The 16,603-nt window shown below is 41.2% G+C and overlaps 1 protein-coding gene across 1 annotated transcript in view; it reads right to left on the minus strand.

The window, feature by feature from the left end:
* The window catches only part of KCNK2 (potassium two pore domain channel subfamily K member 2), a 224,320-nt gene that overhangs the window by 107,663 nt on the left and 100,054 nt on the right, over window positions 1–16,603 (minus strand). Inside the window, exon 6 of the mRNA XM_039532271.1 lies at window positions 1,556–1,670. Within this exon, the coding sequence (XP_039388205.1) occupies window positions 1,556–1,670 (115 nt within the window). The remainder of the gene's footprint in view (window positions 1–1,555; window positions 1,671–16,603) is intronic.

A 16,603-nucleotide genomic window follows, 5' to 3' on the forward strand; every position in this document is an offset into this window, starting at 1 on the left:
CTAGTCTGACTATGAAAACCATTTTTATAATGGATTTTCAGCTTGTCTTCACTACGGGGGTAAGTCGACCTAAGTTACGCTACTCCAGCTACGTGAATAACATAGCTGGAGTCGACGCAGTTTAGGTCGACTTACCCCAGTGTCTTCACTGCACTGCATTGATTCATAGATTCTAGGACTAGAAGGGACCTCAAGAGGTCATCGAGTCCAGTCCCCTGCCCTCATGGCAGGACCAAATACTGTCTAGACCATCCCTGATAGACATTTATCTAACCTACTCTTAAATATCTCCAGAGATGGAGATTCCACAACCTCCCTAGGCAGTTTATTCCAGTGTTTAACCACCCTGACAGCTAGGAACTTTTTCCTAATGTCCAACCTAAACCTCCCCTGCTGCAGTTTAAGCCCATTGCTTCTTGTTCTATCCTTAGAGGCTAAGGTGAACAAGTTTTCTCCCTACTCCTTATGACACTCTTTTAGATACCTGAAAACTGCTATCATGTCCCCTCTCAGTCTTCTCTTTTCCAAACTAAACAAACCCAATTCTTTCAGCCTTCCTTCATAGGTCATGTTCTCTAGACTTTTAATCATTCTTGTTGCTCTTCTCTGGACCCTCTCCAATTTCTCCACATCTTTCTTGAAATGCGATGCCCAGAACGATGGGCGATGCTCTCCGGTCTACTTCCCTTACTCTTCTCGGAGAGCTGGAGTACCGGGATCAACCAGAGAGTACCTGCCATCGATTTTGCGGGTCTCCACTAGACCCGCTAAATCGATCCCTGCTGCATCAATTGCAGCAGTGTCAATCTCCCTGTAGTGAAGACCAGCCCTTAGGGCTTGGCTACACTTACAAATTTGCAGTGCTGCAGCAGGGTGTGAAAACACACCCTCTCCAGTGCTGCAAATTGCGGCACTGCAAAGCGCCAGTGTGGTCAAAGCCCCAGCGCGGCTCCCAGCACTGTCCATTATTCCCCACAGGGAGGTGGAGTACGGACAGCGCTGGGAGAGCTTTCTCCCAGCGCTGGTGCTTTGACTACACTTAGCGCTTCAAAGCGCTGCCGCGGCACCGCTACCGCGGCAACGCTTTGAAGTGTTAAGTGTAGCCACAGCCTTAGTAAAGTTAAATTGAATCCCTAGAAGTTTCTCATCTCACTTGGAATTTATAAAGGACAACAATAAAAATGCATGATTGTAGAGATTTGCAGCTCAGCATACCACAATGGCTTAATGCACATATTTGATTTAAAACATCTAATATTGAACAATTGTGATAACATAGCTACTAAATTCAAATATTACTTTCTCCTCACAAAACTTTTTCACATTCTGTTAAAGACATATCACAGAAATCTACTTCTCATTAATGGGTCACTTAGATAGTCTGCATCCCTGAAGGAAATCTCGTATTTCTATCCCTAAGGCTACATCGTAACTCTATTATAAATTAGAAGATTTGCCATAGTTACTATTAATCCCCACTGCCACCCACACCCACACATATTTTAAATTAAATTATAGCTCATGTACTGTAAAAATATAATAAGTTGTGTCCTACCTATGGTGGTAATAACAGTGCCAGCAAAGAAGAAGGAACTTCCCAAGTCCCAGTGACTGATTTGAGATGTGTTTCTTAAAGGTATGATTCCTGTATTTATTGCTGCCACTACATGCTGCAAGTTTAAAAAAGATACTTGTCAATATTCATGAAATATAAACAATGATGTTAACGTACATTATTCAGTAGATTCACAAAGATAAAGCCACTTATTAGATGTAAACAATGAAAAAGGGAAAGGCTCACTTTAGTCAGTTGGAGTTTTGCCATTGACTTTAATGAGGCCAAGATTTAATCCTTAGAGTAAATCTCAAGCATAAAGGACCAATTTCTGCAGTCCTTAACATCTATTGGAATTTTAATGTGTCAGGACTCCACAGCTGGACCTCATGGCATCAAGCACTTGACAAAGCCCACTGAAGTCAATAATAAGAACCTTCTTGACTTCAATGAGTTTTGGATCACCCTAACTAGATAAAACAACTAGAGTTAAAAATGTAACCCTTTCTCGGCATGCAGAAATACACATATTACATGAACACTTTAAATTTAGTTTCCCAACTACTGTTCACATTGACTCCATAGAACTATCTGTAAGTAAGGCAAGCAAGATTTGATCCATAGTTTTAAAAAACAGTCACATCATCCCATCAATTGTTAAGGAGAGATTCCCACTTATATCAGTGGGGAAGTCTGCTTTAAAATGCTGGTAAAATATGTTCCAGAGTAATTTTATGTCAAATAAATTACAATTAATTAAGAACATTCACAGAGGATAGAAAATGTAATAATTAAATATCTTTAATTGTATGATAAGGTTATTAAATCTTCAATATGATAACCACAAATTCAGAATTAAATATTATACAATCATTATCCATATAAGTTGACCTCTAGATTTATACTATTATATAGGTATTGCAGGTAACTATTGAAAATGTATTTCTTAAACACATCAGTTCTGTCAATGGAAATGAATGAGCACAATTTTGGTGAAATTTACTTTTTCACAAAAAATTCCCAAAACCTGCAGTGTCAACTCACTGAGATTTATCTTATCACAGAAAAGTCCCTGTGTAGCAGTCTTTAGTGCAGACACATACCAGTATTTATTTTATTTTTAAACATCAAGAAATAATGCTATTTTAAAATTTATTGTTTATTGAAATATAAATTAAGGGTGTAGTCTGTAACATTCACTTAAAGCAGAACAAATTTTACAAGTGATCATTATATTTGGTAATTGGTGTTTCAAAAACCAACAAAGAGGAATGCAATATTGAAGTGAAAGTTTTAACTGCCCAAGGCCTAAGTACAGGTATTGTGAACTTAGCTATCCCATATACTGGAACAGATCTCCATGTGGACATTCTTCCAGTGACTTTATTCAAGAATAATGCAAAGTGAAATAATTATTCCAGAATAAAATCACTTTTACTCCAACACACACTGGGGAATTATTCAGGAATAGAAAATTAATAAAATTAGAACTATTCTAGAATAGCTATGCCAGTCAATTTCTCCCATATAGACAAGTCCTTAGAGCCAGCATGTTCAAGTTGCTACTTTCAAAGGTCACTTGCTTGAACAGTAGCTGTTAGGAAGCCAAGAACTGCAACTATAGGTCTTTAAAGGTTTTAATTTTTATTTGCTTTAAAAATAGCAGTGGCAAATCTCAAAGGTCTGAAAGTGCAGATGCGTATTCAAAAATGTGGATGCCTATTCATAACTTAACTCTAGTCTGCTTTCCCCACCACTGTATTTCATTTCACAAGCACCTGCTCCTGTGAGCAGCTGCATACTGATTGCTCAGACAACAGGACTAGGTATTTGTAATATGGAGCACCAGGGGTTGAAAGCAGCAGGCTTTCTGTGCCCAGCCTCCAGGCAAGGGATCTCTTCCCCCAAGTTTCTGAAAGACAGGTTGTGTACAGGCATAACCTCCTCTTCCCTCACCTCCCATCCTCCAAAGAGACTAGCATATTTTAAAGAGGTGGCATACTATTATTATTAAATAGTAACAAATAGAAATAATAATGTCTAGATCTTACGCAGTGCTTAATTATTAACCCCAATAATCACTTTTTTAAAACAAAAAATGGAGGGCCCTTAAATGAAAATAAGGGGCAGGATTGTCCTCTTACTTAATACGGGTACAAATCAGAGTTACATTAGTGTAAAAATTGGTGAGAGAGGAGAATCAGATCCAATATCTGTAAATTGTATATATGCTTTCCGACAGTGCTCAGAAGACATAAACTACTGTGACTTAATATTCTATTTATGGGGTTTGGGCATGCATATAGAATCACAGAGATGTAGTGCTGGAAGAGACCTCAAAAGGTCATCTAATCCAGCCCCCTGCGCTAGTATACCTAGACCATCCCTGAGAGGTGTTTGTCTAACCTATTATTAAAAACCTCCAATTCCAGGGATTTGGCAAGCTCCCTTGGAAGCCTATTCAAGAGTTTAACTCCCCTTACAGTTAGAAAGTTTTTTTTCTAAGATCTAATCTAAATCTCCATTGCTGCAAAGTAATCTTCTTGTCCCACCATTGGAGGACAAGGTGAGTAATTTTTGCAGTCCTCTTTCAACCTTTTACATATTTGAAGACTGTTATTAGGTCTCCCCTCAGCCTTCTCTTCTTCAGACTAAACATGCCCAGTTCTTTCAACCTATCCTCATAGGTCATGTTTTCTAAATCTTTGATTGTTTTTGTTGCTCTCCTCTGGACTTTCTCTCAAATTTGTCCATATCTTTCTTACAGGGTGGTGCCCAAAACTGGACGCAGTGCTCCTCCTGAGGCCTCCCAGTGCTAAGTAGAGCAGAACAATTACATTCTGTATCTTACATACGACACTCCTATTAATACATTCCAGAGTGACATTTGCCTTTTTTGCAACATCATGCTATTGACTCACATTCAATTTGTGGTCTACCATAACCCCTAGATCCTTTCCTGCAGTACTACTGCCTAGCCAGTTATTTCCCATTTTGAATTTGTGCATTTGATTTTTTTCCTTCCTCAGTGAAGTACTTTGCACTTGTGTCTATTGAATTTCAACTTATTGATCTCCGACCAACTCTCCAATTTATCAAGATCATTTTGAATTTTAATCCTGTCCTCCAAAGTGCTTGCAACCCCTCCCAACCTGGTGTCATTCACAAATTTTATAAGCATACTCTCTACTCCAACATCCAAGTCATTAATGAAAATAATGAACAATACTGTACCCAGGACAGATCCCTGTGAGACCCCACTTGATATGTCCTCCAAGTCTGACACTGAACAATTGATAACTACTCTTTGAGTATAGTTTTTCAACCAGTTGTGCACCCATCTTATAGTAATTTCATCAAGACCATATTTCCCTAGTTTGCTTTTGAGAATGTCATGTGGGACTCTTATGAATAGAACTTGGTCCAATAACAGATATTACCTCACCCACCCAGGGCCGTCCTTAGCCATAGGCAGAACAGGCAGCCACCTAGGGCACCACTAGGTCTGGGGGCACCGCTCTGCCAGGAGCCCAGACAGATGGGAAGCAGTGGAGCACGGAAGAGCAGGCTGCTGGGTCCTAGAGAGAGTCAAATGCAGCACAGTCTGAGGGAGGGGATTGGCTGCTGGGAAGTCTATGGGAAGGGGAGGGAGGAGGGGTGGGGAAGGAACTCACCTGTGAGTGTGACTCTTTCCCCTGGCGGGAGGTGAGGCAGGCTCCGCGGCTCTGGCAGTATCCTTTGTTGTCCCCCATAATGTCCATTCTTCTCCCCCCCTGCCCCATGGAGCACCCGCCCTGTCTCTCTCCCAGGGCTGCGTTGGGTGAGGTGCTGGGGGCGGGGGGAGGCCGGCTGGCTGCCTGCTGAGGAATGAAGGTGAAAGTAACTCACTTCCTCGGTAGGCAGCCAGGATTGGAATGGTCGCACAGGGCTGGGCTGGGAATAGCCAGATAGCATGTGCGAAAAATCAGGACACGGGTTGGGGTAGGGTGAGCAGATGTCCCACTTTTATAGGGACCGTCCTAATTTTTGGGTCTTTTTCTTATATAGGCTCCTATTCCCCACCACCACCACCTGTCCTGATTTTTCACACTTGCTCTCTGGTCACCCTAGATGGGTGTAATTGGTGCCTATATAAGACAAAGCTCCAAATATTGGGACTGGCCCTATAAAATCAGGACATCTGGATCTGGTCACCCTAGCTGGGGAGCACCTCTCTCCCCCAGGCTGGCAGTGATCCATCTCATCCAGAGGGAGCTGCACAGGGCAGGATGAGCTCCAGTGGTTCCATGGGTGCCCCGTCCCTGAGATCAGATGCTGTGCTAACTTCACCGTGGTCCATTGGGCTGGCAGTGGTGCCCATTGGCGTGTGATCGTACCTGAGAGTTTGCTGCTGCTGTTGCCACTCTGCACCCCAAGAGGTGGATTTTGGGGTCCTGCAGTTTTCCACCTATCTCCTCCTCTACTGCAGCTGTTGGACCAGCAGGCTGGGGGGTGAACTAAGCATGAAAGCAGTGCTGTGTTGCCATTTATATTGTCATTTAACACCCTAACAGGGGCACCAGTTTAATAAGCCTGCCTAGGGCACCATAAATCCTAAGGACGGCCCTGCACCCACCTTGTCTCTCTAATATCCTGGGACTGACCACGGCTTCAGCTACACTATATATGTGGGACTGTGTCAAACCTTACTTAAGTCAAGCTATATCATGTCTACTGCTTCCCCCCATCCACTAAGCCAGTTACCCTGTTAAACAAGGAAATTAGATTGGTTTGAAATGATTTGTTCTGAACAAATCCATGTTGACTATTACTTATCACCTTATTATCCTCTAGATCAGGGGTGGCCAACCTGTGGCTCCGGATGCACATACAGCTCTTCAGATGTTAATATGCGGCTCCTTGTATAGGCACCGACTCCGGGGCTGAAGCTACAGGCGCCAACTTTCCAATGTGTCATGGGGTGCTCACTGCTCAACCCCTGGTTCTGCAACAGGCCCTGCCCCCACTCCACCCCTTCCCGCCCCCTCCCCTGAGCCTGCAGTGCCCTCACTCCTCCCCCTTCCCCCCCCCAGACCTCCTGCATGCCACAAAACAGCTGAAGGAGGGAGGGGGAGGTGCTGATCAGCAGGGCTGCCGGTGGGCGGGCGGCGCTGGGAGCAGGAGTGGGGGTGGAGCTGATGGGGAGCTGCTGATGTATTACTGTGGCTTTTTGGCAATGTACATTGGTAAATTCTGGCTCCTTCCCAGGCTCAGGTTGGCCACCCCTGCTCTAGATACTTATAAACTGACTGTTTAGCAATTTGATCCAGTCTCTCTCTAGGTAGCAAAGTTAGGCTGATTGGTCTATAACTCCCCAGGTCCACCTTTTTGTCCCTTTTTTTAATAGCTATAGTTCAGATTGTAAATATATCGAGTAAAAAAAAATCAGAGTTCAATGTTGGATTGGATCTGGACAACACGGCCTTGTGTACACTAGCACATTCTACATCAGGTAACAGTAATGAGTGCACCTGGTATTGATCACTGTTTAAATGTTAGTGTAGAAAGACAAACTATTTTAAGCAACATGTCAAAAAGATCTGTTATACTAATTTAGTTATACAATAATAGTACAATACAAAATAATCCTTTTGCTATTGGAAATTTTGCTGTACTACATTCAGGAAGTCTCAGACCACATTTAGAGGTGCAGCATGGTTTCACTTCAATGTGGAAGGGTTTTGATCATAAATCCCTGCACCTGGAAATGGGAACATACTCCCTAGTGTGTATATGATGTGGTAAAGCAGGAGATCATTACACTTTTATGGGACTATTCAACTATTCATGTTTTATTGTGGTTCTTTTGTATTGCAGTAACACTGTACAGAGTAATGCACATGTTTTAAGCAGTTTTACCAAGACTGTGATACCAGTTAGCTCTGTGTTCTTGGGGAACCAGGGTGCAGTATTCAGCCTGACTCATGAAAGACACCGCCCCTCCACCCTCCACCCCAGCTTCTGCTTCAACCAAAACCCATCAGAGGAAAAAGCTTGCAGAGAGCAGTGAAGGGCCTTGGGAGACACACCTAGACCCCTCCTGACAAGGGTGACAAGATTAAGACATCTCCATTAGCATACAGAATGGAGAGCAGAGACAAGGGAGACATCTCAATTTGCATACAGAATGGAGAACAGAGAACCACACTGAACTCTGGGATCAGAAAAAGCAGGGAAGCACTGCATCATGGGAATCTCTGCTCCAGATGCTAATGAACCTATGCCTGCACACACCCAGATCAGCAATTATCAGACCAATTCTAGTAATGAATCCTTTGATTGGTATCCAAAATACTGAAGCAGCCTAGTTGCATTGTGAGCTCTGTGGAAGAAAACATCACCCATAGCCAAGAGTAATCAGCTCCTATTGTCAAGACTAAAGAAAACCCTTGAGCCATCAGCTTACCTATACACAAATCTAGTGTTCTCCCTTGAACCATTGTATTTTCTCTACTAAAATCCCTACTCACCCTCTAGTCGGGGTTCTGATGCTTAGTTCCAAACTATGCATCAGTTCCACTGGGACTCCATCTTCTCCTGACTGATCATGCTGGGGGGTCTGCCTGTCTCCTGCCCTCAGGACCCTCAGCTACCACCATCACCTGAGAACCCCAACCAGTTCAAGCTTCTGGGAGCAGTGAGATCCCCTTCTCTTTCTCTCTCTCTCTCTCTTCGTTTTCTTTTCTACCTTAGGTATTAACCTTTAATAATGTATGTTATGTTGGTTTAGCCCTCCCTGTGTAGTTATCACTATTATTCAATAAATAACTTTTATGGTTAAGTTGGTTGCTTCTCTCTCTCTTGCTGAACTTTACTCTTTTGTGTTTTTAGCTTCCCTCATTCACTCTACAGTAACACTTCTTTTACCTAAGCTAAAGATCCCTGCAGCACCCAAAATACTGTGGGGTTTATTCATCAAGTAGGTTACTGCCAATTGTGATGTGAGAGTGGGGATAGAGATGTGCTGAATCTGGGACGCATAAAGGTAACAGCTTGAAAGTGCTGATCCTCCAGCCCAGTGAGTCCAAGGACAAATAAGGGGTCATCTTGATAGTGCTGATTGACCCAGTCCACTCAGACTTGCTCTGTTGATGTATGTGTGGGTGTGGGTGTGGGTGTGTTCATCGGGTTCTGGGACTGGAGGAACCCAGCCCTAGGGAACCTAGGTCCTGCAGGATAGCTCCACTGGGAGGGGACTTGCCAAAGGGAGAAGTAGAGCTCCATATGAAAACACAAGTGACGCAAGCAGCACATTGATAGAATTACAGAACCCCACCACACACCCTGAAGAGTAACCCGAATAAATGAGCATACCCGAAGGTAACGGGCAAATCTGGTAACAACCGACCTTTCTAACGTGATAGATGTGAAATGTTTTCTGCACTTTATATTGTCACTGAAAACTTTTCAGGCTACAGTATATCATTCTTACATATAAGATCTGTTAAGCTGTAAAATATGAGGCTACATTAACACTATCAATGTCATACCTATGGTACAGTGCAGTTGGTCACTGCATCAAGAGATCTCTCCCTTGGGCAAAAGGGTACAACTTGAAGATGCTTTTAGTCACAAAGGGACAAGAGATGCCAATCTCCATTATGCACTTGTTACATTTTACAACAAACACCTTTGTGCTTTCTCTGATGCTGCCCTTCACACTTGGAAGGAGCCTCCCATAAACCTCTGCAAAGTCCTGTGATTATCCACCTTCAAATCCCTCCTCAAAACTCTCCTTTGCTGTGATGCCTACAAAAATCCTGACTGTTTTAGGCTGTTGATGTGCAAAGACCACTGCCTATGATGCAGGCCAGTATTGTCTCCTTATTTCCTTGTCCTTCCACATCTGTCTGTCTGCCTCCAGCTGTCGTACATAGATTATAAGCTCTTTGGGGCAGTGGCCATCGTTTTGTGTTCTGTGTTTGTACACAGCCTAGCGCAATGAGGTCCTGGTCCATGACTAAGGCTCCTTGGTGCTACAGTAATACAAATAATAAATAATAATATCTCCAGTTGATATAAATCCACATAGTTCCCTTAATTTCAGAACTGGGGATATGGTTCAAAGCATCCAATATAGTCTTCGACATCTCTTTTTAATGCGTCTGCCCTACTGACTGCAAAGTTACCTAGAACCATGGTTCCCAAACCTTTTAGTACTTAGAGATATTTTGGCTCCTCAGAACAAAATACAGTATTTTTACTGGCTCAGAACACCAGATTCAATAGTTCAAGAGACTAGATTCAAGAGGCAGACTAGAGTTTAGACAGTTTTGTGACTTTTTTCAACTATATGATGTATGCTTAATTATAAAAGCCAATCTAATCCAGATTTTATCAAACTATAATTTGAAAATATGGATTTATGGCATGTTGCGACACAGCCTAAGATTTTACCAACAAGGATGGGCCTGATTCAAACTGCATAGATGCACAATGATTGGTTGAATCTCTGATAGCACCAGACATAAGTCAGTTTCAAAGTTTAAACAATTTCTCTATTTAATTTTCAAAGAAATCATTGCTGAAAATCCAGACGCACAGAAGCAGCACTTTCATAGTTTCATCACTGAGTTCTTTGTACTCTGCTTTAACTTAACATTGGAATGGAGTCAACAATTACCGAGAATGGGTTTAGAATCCAGTCAGTATCTGGAGATTAATGTTCAACGCCAAGAAAATATTAATCAAAATGGGAATACAACCCAGACAAATCAATTAATCTTGATCTTTAATGGCATTTTGATTACTTTCACTTTGTTCTTTTAAAAAGTCTGATAACACTGGAAACATCTCAATAATTCCCTTTTCAATGTGACATCACCAAAGACAAAGTTTCTTCATGAATCCCTTGATCTTCTCTTTTATATCTGATATATTTGTACTTTTACCTTGAAGTGTTAGGTTCAGTCCATTCAATTTGCCAAATACGTCCATTAGGTAAGTTAAGAAGTCCACATTACATGTGTAATCTGGAAGGTCGGTTTTCCCAAGGGGGAAATTCTCATTTCATCATGCAATTCAAAGAGGGTTGTAACACTTTCCCCCATCCCCACCACCAGTCCTCACTGTGAAACAGAAGTGGAGTTGGCTTAGAGCTCATCTAGTCACACTGCATACTAAAACAATGTGTGTTCACTGCCTGGGATTTTACAAAATTACCGATTTTAATAACAATTTTAAGGGCCTCATGTACTTCAGGTTGCAACTTTTTTTATGCCAAAGCTTGGCATTGAATTATGCCATGTATCCAGACTGCTCCTGATGCCATTTGATTTGTGCTGCACCTCCACTGGTCGTTCAGGTCATAGCGGCTGCCTCATCAGTGCAAAACCCCACCTACATAGCCCAGTTGAGACTTTCCTCTGCTATGAATGTATCAAGGGTCTTGAATATTTGCTCAGTGATTGTTTGGATTGGGATTTCTTTGCAAAATAGAAGTTCTTCAACTATTGGACCAGCTGTGACAAATCTCTCATAACACAGAAGCTGGGCCATATTGGCTATGTGTGTGGATTCATCAAGGTGCAGTGCAAAATATTGACTCCTCTTTCCTTGATCTATAAACTTGATCTATCCTTGACATTTTCTGCAAGGGCAGCCATCAGTGCATTGACAGATGGCATTATGTTGACATAGGAATGGTTTTCAGTGTCATGGCTGCGTGCTCACTAATCATAATTCTATATACAGCTACTATTGCTAGAAGTAGAAGGGCCTTGCCTATGGTGTGTGCCTGTTTTCATTTTGCACATCACATGGCCACAATAGAAGATGCTCCTATGGCTTTGTGAGGAGCAACTGTTTCTTTAGACAGGACTTTTTTTTATTCCAAAACACCAGGGGCTCCCCCATGAACCATTTGTGGCTCCCTAAGGGAGCAATGGCTGACAGTATGGGAAGCACTGACCTTAAATACTAGTATAAAACTCCCATATTTTCACTAGGGCCAGGATTTCACCCTTAATGTACAAATAGCAAGATATTTATTGCCACTGCCTATTTATCTTTGATTCTGGTTTCCATTTTATTTGTCAATCTTCTGCCTTTCCCCTTGACTGCTGCCTTGCTGTAATAACAGTGAAAGCACAGCCATTTCATTCGTCACAAGTTTGGCATGACACTGCCACCTTTACTTACAATTTTTTTCCCTGTCAACTTTGTCCTTCATTGGTGCAGCCCTACTTATCCCGTGGTGTAATTAAGTCTGTGTATCTCTAGCGGTGCTGTATCACTTTCCTTTAGCCTGAAAAAGTTAGAATCATGGAAATTCTGTATAATCTGTTCTTTTATTATCACTGACTCAAATTTATTCCATTCAGATGCTTGAGATGGTTTACAAGATTTTAACAGGGAGGTTCCTGGACTTACCTTTACTACTGTAAAATAAATTGTAAAATGTGACCGGCTTAGTAGACTAAATTATTTTGTGTGTGTTACCTTAATTCAAATTCTGACTTAAAACTCACCTCTACTGCACTGCCTATAAACCACTCAACAATAGCTAGGCAATTGGTGTGCTGACACTTTCACTTATTGAGCTAGTTAGGATTGTTTCTCTGGTTACCTTATCCTCCCTCAATTTATTTGTTTATCCACCTGTTATTGTCTCCTCATATGGTGCAGCTAGATTGTAAACTCACTGAGCCAGGGACTCTCTGTTTATGATGTCTGTGTGCAGTGCCTAGCACAATGAGACTGGTTGAAGGCTTCCATGTGCTACCATAATATACAATAATAATAATAATAATAAATACATTAATAGTAATCAGAATAGTTTGTTCACAACTTACTGTTCTTTAATTCTTTTTTTCATGGTTCCATTGTGTTCTATTTCTTAGCGGTAAAGATAATTGAACTTTCCAAAGTGACTTAGGACCCTAACACCCATTTTCAAAAGCAATATAACCACTTTAGCAGCCTACAGGAGTTGCTGAGCTCCTAAGTGCCTATATAACTTTTGAAATTGGGACTTAATCTCCTAAGTCACTGAGGAACGTTTTGAATTTTTACCTGAAAACTCAATCAGTAGCTTTTCTGCTTGAAATAAGAGCAGTGCCAAAAACAAAGCACTGTCAACTTTGAATCCCCTTTTAAATTCAGTATCAATTCTGTATCCGTCCTTTAGCTATGCAGCCATCTCAAAAGGGTCAATATCCACATACAGAATCTGCCCCAAAGTCATCAGCTCCCACAGTGTTACTCCAAATCCCCACACATCACTAGCACTGAAAATTCCATTGTTAACCAAGCTTTCAAGAGCCATCTACCACACTGGCCTGTTTTCATTATCTCTCAGACAATGATAATCCATGGGGAATAGATCTTGGGATAGTGCATTGTCTGTAATCTTAACCTAAAGTGCATCATCAATGACCCAGTTTCTAGCAGCCAGGTCTTTGCAAGTGACCTCCCTTCTGGCTAACTAGCTCATTCCATGGGTAATCTGAATAGCCATATGAACAAGATCCTGCTGGAAAATTGCCTGAAGATTGTTGGCCTCTATGAACTTGCAATGGTGCAGGAACAGCTTAAGGTTCCCCCAGTTCATGTTAGGCATCATCATCATGCGTTTCTCCCCATCTTCTCTACAGACATGGGTGATAGGGAACTGGTTCCTCCGAATTCCCTTTATACAGTAATTTTAGAAACTTTTTTCTTGCAAATACATTGCATAGTCATTAATGTATCCTTTTCATACTGCAACACGTTGGGATCATATAGGAATCTGTATCTAGAGGCTGTCTCTGGTTTGCCTGATAGGCTCCCATACACAACTGTGTGAATTTACAGCTAAAACTAGAGACAAAGTTTCAGCCTTTTAAAGCAGCAAGTTCCCCCTGTACAAATACAAGACAACTGTCCTAGTTCCAGAGTTCCAGCTGAGCAGTGTCTTCAGTAAGGCAAAAATGGAGTAAGTTGTATTGAATGCAAGCAGTGAATATTTGCATTTGTCTACGCTATGCTTTTATGAAACAATGTACTATATAATCATGAATACTCATAAAAAACAAACTGGTATTGGTTCAACTATAAACAATACAGCTCTATTCTAGCACTGCACTAGTCCGGCTGAGTAGTTAACTCCTTGACTATCTATCCAGAGATAAAAGTGAAACCATCTTAAAATACCTTTCTGATTAAATAGAGAATACAGACTGTTTTGTTCCCACTGATTTCTCAGCAATCAAAAGTAGCTTGTGTTTCCTGGCAGTACATAAACAAGGGACCCAATACTAGGAATAAGTCATGAGGCACTACCTAGATGCAGGGAGTTTAGCAGCATGTTAGATTCAGCAGATGGATCCCCTCAGAATAGACTGGTGTCCATTCAGAAACAGGGACTGGACCAGACTGTTGACACGGATCTTTTACAGCAGATCAAGTCCAAACACTGCCTATAATGCAGATTCCTCTACACTATGGTGTTGTGCATCAGGGATACAGGCAGAGATGGCATGCTTGACTATGGAATGAAGCAGATAATAGCATCTGGACATTTATTTTTAGCAAGAATGGAGTAGCCAGGATCTAGGAAAGGGAGAGGCACCTGGATGGAAACTAGGGAACACAAGAAGGTAGGGAAACAAGAGGAGAAAAATAGAAATAGGCCACAATTCAACAAGGTGGGACAACTCATATAGTTACAGTTAAGAATGAGCTAAGTGCTTTGACTGGCAGGGGCACGCATGGCGGTGGACGCACAAAGTCCAGTACCTGGGCTTCCATGTGTAAATTGCCTTAAATGAAACACCTCAAATTGTTCCCAACACTCAATAAAGAAGGTATATGTACCCTTGATATTAGCACTTCCTTATGATCCTCAATTCTCAAGTGCTCCAGAATGGCCTTGTATATAAAAAAGCTGATGCAATTGCAGTTTGAATCGCCAAAAGAATATCCTGCAGCATCAGTTTTTTATAGGCAAGATCCTTTAAGGTTTTCAAGCCTAACACCTGCTGCTTGCAAGCTGGGAACCAGCCAGAGCATGCTGTGTTGTTGTGTGGTATGGGGCTATACATGTTAACAACCACCCACCTTAAATCCCCTGGAAAAAGAAAATTGCCTGCATGGTAACTGTGCAAAATAGAATATCCCACAGAAATGGTGCCCTTAATTTTGCGGTTAAAAGAAATTCATAAAAACTGATCTAATTTTAACAAATCAAGCTTATAAATCTCAGATTTACAAAGTATATTTCAGGACCTACACAAACCCTGTGTCTCAGTCAGTTATATATTATAATATCTCCAGAAATGGCACAGCAAGAAGCTTTTTAACCTTTTTAATACCTGGAAGAGAAACAAGAAATCCTATTTAATTATTTTAACTGCATAATAGTTTTCTACTGAATCTGAGAGGTTGCATCTGAAGGAGCTTATTTGGCTAAAATTAAAGAACACTCTTCAGAAAATGCAACAGCACTGGTTTCCTGGGACTAAGAGACAAGATGTGAAACATTTTATGCACAGGACAAAAAGTCAATTAGAGGAGATGTGCAGTGTAACGTAAAATATATTCTAGTTACAAAGAAGCGTAAAAACAGCTAAAATAAGTTTTTAAAGTGTCAAATATTTTTAGAGAGGAAATTAATCACATAGGAAGCAGTTATCCTGACATTCTGGTGATAAAAGTTAAGGCACAAGGAATGTAGCTCCAGTTATTTTTATAACACCCACAAACATATTAAGCTTTTCTCAGAAGACAAAGAGAAGACAGATTCCTACCTCAAGGAGTTCACAGTCTAAATGGTGAATGCATAGACAAGGGAGATTTTAACCAACAAAGGGTTAGGGTGAAGAGAGACATAGGTTATGAAAATATGATGACAGGGACCCTAGCCTTGCAAGCTAATCTGCAGAGGTGGATCTCTGAGCCCATGGGGAATGCCATATAGATCACCTTATGGGAATGGGGTCATAGTCACTCAGGTTAGATACATCGAGATGGTTCACAAAATATTTCTAAAAACCTGAACATATTTTTTTTAGGAAGTCAGTTTTCAGGAAGAACCTGCATAATTTGGAGCAAGCTGGCCTAAAAATTCTGTGACAGAGTCCTTCACTTCTGGGGCACTTTGATGCAGCAGACTAGAGACTATGTGGCATCTTCATTTAAATTTTTAAAAGTGGGGTTTTCCTGAATTAAATAAGAAAATGAATAGTACAATCAGTGCCTTTGACCCCTGTGTTGTTTATTTTGATATTACATTCCCCACCAGTTTGTGATGCGGGATAAGCACATTTGTAAGATGTTTCTGCTAAAAGAATCAGCAGTGAAATATAGTCATTAACATTAATGACATCTTTAGTTTTAAGTCTTAAGGTATATTTAGTTAAAGTGTAATCTATAGGTTTCAGCGTTAACATATTGAGATGACTGGAGCAGTTCATGCTTCTCTGTGATATTATTTCAGTCTGTGCAGGCTCCAACAGACATTAGGACTGTGCACTGTTCAGGCATAAGGAGGAAGAGAAGATGGCAGAATGCAACAGGGAGGAAGGAATGAGCAAAATATCATCTTTTTTCACTCTAGCTGGGTCCTAGCATCCATACAGATTGTTTGTTCCTCACTGCTATGGAGCAACCCAGCAGTCAGCCCTGGGCAATCCACTTTGGCTCACACCCCACTTGTTGGGACACACAGTCTAAGGTATTTTAACCAAGGGATGAAATTTCTTTTATTGACAACATTTTAATGCTTATGTGTCAAATTACTTCTCCATTGAATATGAATAGATTTTGTTGTTGTTTTTTATTTTATAAGGGCCTACCTTAGAAGCTGAGCTGCACTTAATTGGGTAGCATTTGTATAAAAAGTTCTTCTCATTTCTCTAATCAATTTTCTCTTTGGCAGGAGATGACAAAGTAGGGCTCTTCTTGCCAAGTTCTCACTCTATTCAGGCATCCCAGAATACATTGCAGGGCTGACTTCATTCTCGCTTAGGAATAACTCCAGAGTAAGGAAGCAACCTGTGGGCTGGGAAGCCAATCCATTTTTCCCCAATA

This window comes from Mauremys reevesii, linkage group 3 (genome assembly GCF_016161935.1).
Source record: "Mauremys reevesii isolate NIE-2019 linkage group 3, ASM1616193v1, whole genome shotgun sequence".
NCBI lineage: Eukaryota > Metazoa > Chordata > Testudines > Geoemydidae > Mauremys > Mauremys reevesii.